Raw genomic sequence first — 5,777 nt, forward strand, 5'->3', positions numbered from 1 at the left:
AAACTCTCACGATCGTAGCAGGCATATCCGCCGTGAATCACTGTGACTCGGTCACTGTGCCCCAATTATACTCGGTGATGATTTTAATTGTACACTCGATGCCCCCACGTGTTCATAGTCGCACTTAACCTAACCAAATTAGAAACAAGCCATGCATAGCACAGTCCTCGTTAGTTATTGAATTCAAGATATATTTTTTTTAGCACAAAACTAGCCACCATTCGGTCACTTTGAATAGGATTGTCAAACCAATATATCTATATATCTATGACATGATGTATTATGAATATTTAAAAATTTAACATAATCAGTCAAAGCAAGTCAGAGATATAGCTCTAGAAGCTAATTCATTAAAACAAAATGGCCGCCAGTCAGCTATTTTGAATCCGATCTGAACAATAAAATGACGTGCATCAGGAACCCGTAATGTCTAATGTATGTGCCAAGTTTGAACGAAATCCATCCATAAATGCCGGAAATGCTTGATATTTGATGTTTTTTAGTACAAAAATGGCCACCATTCGGCCATTTTGAATAAGATCGTCAAACCAATTTATCTGTATATCTATGACATGATGTATAATGAATATTTAAATTTTGAACATAATCAGCCAAAGCAACTCAGAGATATGGCACTAGAACACATTCATTAAAACAAAATGGCCGCCAGTCACAGTAACTGCATATATTGACATGAATGCACACGCAAGGGTTATTGTCAATCGATTCCAGTGACTGAATAGTAAAATTATAGATATTAAAAAAATATAAGTTGTGTAATGTGGTAACGGTTAACATAGAGATGTGTATGCCCATTCAGGTCCAGATCTGGTCGCTGAACTAAATATAATGAAACAAACAAATGTAATACGAGCGATGGATTCCCACTCGGTATTCCTTTTTCCACTCTCCTCCCCGCTTCTCTCCGAATGAAATGTTTTAGTTGCCGCCCCGCAAAATGGGCGAACACATACTGGCTTGCACAACTTATTGCCCGCATTTGTCCAGCGATCCATTTTTATCATTGGCTCCTGAGAAATACTATGACAGTTTAATGTTCATGCTCTCCAAAAATAGACGTTATCGTACACGCTATCGTGCCTAGCCCCAGACAATTGTAAACTTTCTTGTTTAAAAAATAATACCACGAGCACATGTATGTATGTATGTAACTAGCATGTAATTTCAATCGTCTGCGTGTCGAATGCTCCCACATTGCGTGTCCATCAATGTTACCATAATAGCACACCGTTTTTGTTTATTATATATGTGAAGATAGTTTTCAATTTACATTAACGATTTGACAGTAGCGTGTACGAACTAAATAGAAAAATCATGAATATTGCTTTTTGTGTATGTGTTGTTCTGACTGTCGTCTGTGTCAGTACGGTAGGTGATATTGTATTCATTGCAGTGTTTATCAAGATACATACGAGCTGTTTAGTGTCAGTATATGAATATTAGTAGCAAAACAATCTGTCAAGACGCAGGGGATTCAGTGAAGCTTTACAAGGTGTAATAGACAACACGAATTTAAGACGCCGGTTAAATTTTAACCATGTCCAGAAACTTCGACGTTGAACAGTGTATATAACGCAACACGTAGAGGCAGAGCCAATTTCCGAAATACTCGTACATATGTCTAACATGTAAAGATTACTTGAAACATTTGTTTGACCCCGCCTTGTCTCACACGTATTTTAGAGTCATGTACATTGGTGTTCATCGTATAATTCTGGTCTTTCTATGTTCTAGGTTTGTGGTGAAGAAGGTGGTAAGAACGTTTTTTATGTTTTGAATCATTGTTCGGATGTTTATATGCGTTTCTATATCTAATTTGGACCAAATAATGTATTGTGTGTTTATTACGCTGGTTTGTGTTCTCCGACATGTAAATTCGTGACACCGGTTAAGACCTAAATATTCAATTTGTTATGTTTGTTATTCAGAAATGTATTACTTTTGTATTATTCTTTGATATATATTTATTGTAATGAAGGTAAGGTGGTATATTATATTATTATCGTTTATAGAATGGTGCATAGTCTGTACAACAAGAGTGTCTGAATTATCTGGCACTGGAGATGATGACAAATCCGAAGTACAATGTAAATCCGGCGAAGTAATGACAGGATGTAGCAGCTATTCACCGGGGAAGGGGCATGGAAAACGAGACGGCGAATTCTTCAAAACTGACACCAATGGCAATGCTGTATGTGTTGCTCAAAATGGTTACAAAGGAACGGGTGAGTGTTATTCGTTCATTATTTATTTAAGTGTATTAAACTATTCTGTTCAGCTTGAAAATATAGAAAATTATCACCCTTTCTATAGCTTCCAGAAACTTACATCTTATAAGACGTCAGTAGATGAAAAGGTAAGAATTTGAAACTCGTTGAGCGAGCTGTCTTAAAACCAGTTAATTACAATGCTGGTATGGTAGTTCGAATCACTATACAAATTCAATGAAAAATTACTTTTTAACCATTTTACTCTAACTCTATACAGTCACCAAACGTACGGCTCCAACATGATATACTTATATATCGATGTTTGCTTAGATATGGGCTATTCTTTAATTTAATTTGGCATGTTAGCAGTGGCGGCGGCACAGGGGAGTGGCAGAGAAAAAAAAAATGCCCCTCCAAAATCAAGCTGAAACCCTTTGTGTCAGCAAAATTTGCCCCTCAAAATGCAGGAAATAGTGTTTCATTAAGGTAAGGTCGTGTGTTTGGTGAGAAGAACCCCCCCCCCACGAATGCAAAATTTTGTGCCGCCGCCTCTGGTTAGACTTATATATTTTGAGTTGTGCTTGCTAATTATAGCTAGAAATTTGTTGGTCGTCTTTTATATGAACTATAGCGGTAGTCAATGGTCTGAAAACATATTACAAACAAATAACAATTAATAGTTTTACTAAGTAAATACATGCGTTTTCCGTAAATGGAGTTTCTCAAATACCAGGAAGACCGCGGTTTTGATTTTCCTGGTCGGCTGTTTTCAGTTTGGTTGTCACAATCTATAGGTTCTTCGGTGTGCAGTGTATTTTTACGTCACAGGTAGAACAACAGATAATGCGGCCTTTAGAATAGATATTGGGTGTCAACGGTAATAACGATCAGCAGATTCACTTATATGCAAATTTTGTTTTAGTCCTGAAACTCAACAGACAAAACTATTGCTTACATATTGTCAATTACCTTTATATTAAATATTCACTTGTCAGTCTCCACTTCATAACAACATCGTAGGCAAATTACACACCTGTATATTATTCGGGATGCAACATGTCACTCGAGTACTTGTATGTTACTATGTTGTGCTTTCAAAGACTTTAACAGAAAATAGTTGTGACATTTACGTTTATTTAAATTGTTCAGTGCCTGTTAACAAATAATCACCCAATCAGATGATATCAGACATAAGTTTCTAAACCCTGCATGTATTTTATCTCAAGGGGTGTATGCATATGCTCGATGTTGCCATTGGCCGAAAATGACATGCCAATATGTGAAAGGTGAACAATCCGAGACTTCAGATGATGCTATCAGTATAGCACAGTGCCCGGATGTAATCGATTGTATGAGTGCCTCCGTAACAGGTATTTCCCTTTTAAACTAATCTTCTGTCGTAATTTTTGTGGCTGTCTACAGAGATTGCTGCTTCGAAAAGACGATTTACTTTGTCCAAATCTACATTGTCCCTTGATTCACAAGTTATGTTATGTCTTTGTAGGATGTGCAGTACACACTTATTGGCAAAATCTTGATGGCACCCAGCCCAATGTCCCTTCTTACCCGACAGAATTGACTGATATCACTGATAACTATTGTTACGGAGTTAACGGATATTCTGGCAAGGGTATGTATTTAGAGTTTGTCATTAGTAATTCCACAACTATTGCTCATGTGAATCGTTGTAGTTGCCGTGTTGTTCATTTTATAACATCAGTCTTCCGTCTCTGGTCGGATAGGTAACTAAATTTAGATATCGAATCTTAATATATAATCACTATTCGACCAAACTACACCCCCAAATGGTTTCCGACTCAGTATATATTTTGTTGATTTTAAATACAAAAAAGTCTCCACATAGAACGTTGAATGCAATGACACTCGCTTATTTAGGGAATTTGACAGCGTCCGGGAATTTCACCTCAGCGATTATATGGTCTTTATTTTATTGAACAGAAACTTAAACAGTAAAAATAGTCGTGCAAATAAATTGGCATGTTTGGGTATTGACAAATGTCCAGATCCCATAGGTTGAATGTTTGACACTGTACAAAAATGTAAAATTTCGCCCACAACCCGCACTACCAGGTGGTAAACATTGATGGATGCTGAACGAAGTTGTGGCAATCCAGATATCAAAAAAAAATAATTGGTTCTAATATATATATTATTCAAGGTGTTACGGGACATGCTGCATGTTGTGGTGCTCCTGGTCTTAAATGTAAAGCAAAGTTTAGCGAGCAGGTTAAAAATGCCGAAGCCAAGGTAAAATGCGACGATGGATGGATTCTGACTGGATGTTCGGTTCGTACGTCATGGAAAGAAACTGACGGTGCCTATATCGATGGTAGGTAACAGTTTTGCTTTATGCTAACTATTTTTGTGTGGGGCAGTGCACAATAAGTAACCATGAACCAACGCGGAGGGCGTTTTACAGTTTTGGCAGAAACCAACAAATTCAAACTGAATAAGTACTGAGAAACAATTGTAAACTCACAGTTGCTGCGGACATAGAAAGTAAAGTAAGCAAATAATCAAATCATAGTAAACATGCACTGTGTGGGTAAATTCAAACTGAAGCGTGCGCCGGCCAGATTATATTAAACTAACTAGTTGAGATGGTTTTGATGATAGAAGACTGACACATTTATTTGTTTCATTTCAGACGATGATAATTGCATTGCCGCTGGAACAGACAAGCTGTGGGCTGTAGCCGTATGTTGTAAAACTGGGTGAATGCATACAACAAACGAAATGTACAAATGAAACAAGTATATCGTACAAGTTATAATGGTGACGGAGTTAAACAAATATAGTATTAAAACAGTGGGTATACATTCAATTTAGTGTTATAATTACACATCATTTAATTTCTGATTGAGATGCGAAAGCACGATCTGGAAGGCACGTACATCCACCCGACCAATGAAAATTCTATCAACGTAACACAAATCTGAGACGGATGCATTCATTCATTTGATGAGGATACTTTGAGAGAAAAGTCAGTTCAATTAGTTCAAACAAAGCATAAGACTGCTTTGTTTGAACTAATTGAACTGACTTTTCTGACCCAGAGCTTCAACGTTGAATATTAATAATATAAATTAAAATAAATATTAAAATAGTGCATTCCTATGGCAACTGTTTACTATTGGTTCTGTTAATTTTATTATCAGATGTTGGCATTAAAGGCATAGTTTGGAAAATCAAAAATTAACATGCAGTCACTGTAATTTGGGTCATGTATCACTGCTCCCACATATACTCAATTTCATATTTTGTACTTTATTGTCAAACTAATATTGCTCCAATATGACAATTTAGTTGACGAGTTTTGAACATGAACCTGGTTTCTGTTACGCAAGTCTATGAGAGGAACCATAGAATTTCTGTCGATAACATTTCAATATCCACAAATTACAACTTTTAATACCAAATGTATCAGAATTACTAAAATATCATTACAACGACAAAAGACCGACACAAGATCTATGGACCCACAGCTAAGTCAATGAGTTTACAAACAAATTTACATTCATGTTG

At 36.4% G+C, this 5,777-nt stretch overlaps 1 protein-coding gene across 1 annotated transcript; it reads left to right on the forward strand.

Moving 5' to 3' along the window:
* Positions 1-1,164: 1,164 nt before the first annotated feature.
* On the forward strand, positions 1,165-5,111 carry LOC100370047 (proprotein convertase subtilisin/kexin type 9-like). Its single transcript, XM_002731178.4, has 7 exons — positions 1,165-1,389; positions 1,756-1,774; positions 2,034-2,246; positions 3,458-3,601; positions 3,736-3,861; positions 4,411-4,581; positions 4,900-5,111. The coding sequence occupies exons 1-7, from the start codon at positions 1,336-1,338 to the stop codon at positions 4,968-4,970; spliced, it is 798 nt and encodes a 265-aa protein (XP_002731224.1). The 5' UTR covers positions 1,165-1,335; the 3' UTR covers positions 4,971-5,111.
* The last annotated feature ends 666 nt before the right edge of the window (positions 5,112-5,777 follow it).

Source organism: Saccoglossus kowalevskii, chromosome 8 (assembly GCF_978046115.1).
Source record: "Saccoglossus kowalevskii chromosome 8, keSacKowa6.1, whole genome shotgun sequence".
Lineage (NCBI taxonomy): Eukaryota > Metazoa > Hemichordata > Enteropneusta > Harrimaniidae > Saccoglossus > Saccoglossus kowalevskii.

Excerpts from the sequence above, each read along its gene's own strand:
- LOC100370047 (XM_002731178.4), top strand. The coding sequence starts at position 1,336 with ATGAATATTGCTTTTTGTGTATGTGTTGTTCTGACTGTCGTCTGTGTC. Across the intron at positions 3,862-4,410 it reads TAACGGATATTCTGGCAAGG|GTGTTACGGGACATGCTGCA; the intron begins GTATGTATTTAG and ends ATATTATTCAAG. Across the intron at positions 4,582-4,899 it reads TGACGGTGCCTATATCGATG|ACGATGATAATTGCATTGCC; the intron begins GTAGGTAACAGT and ends GTTTCATTTCAG.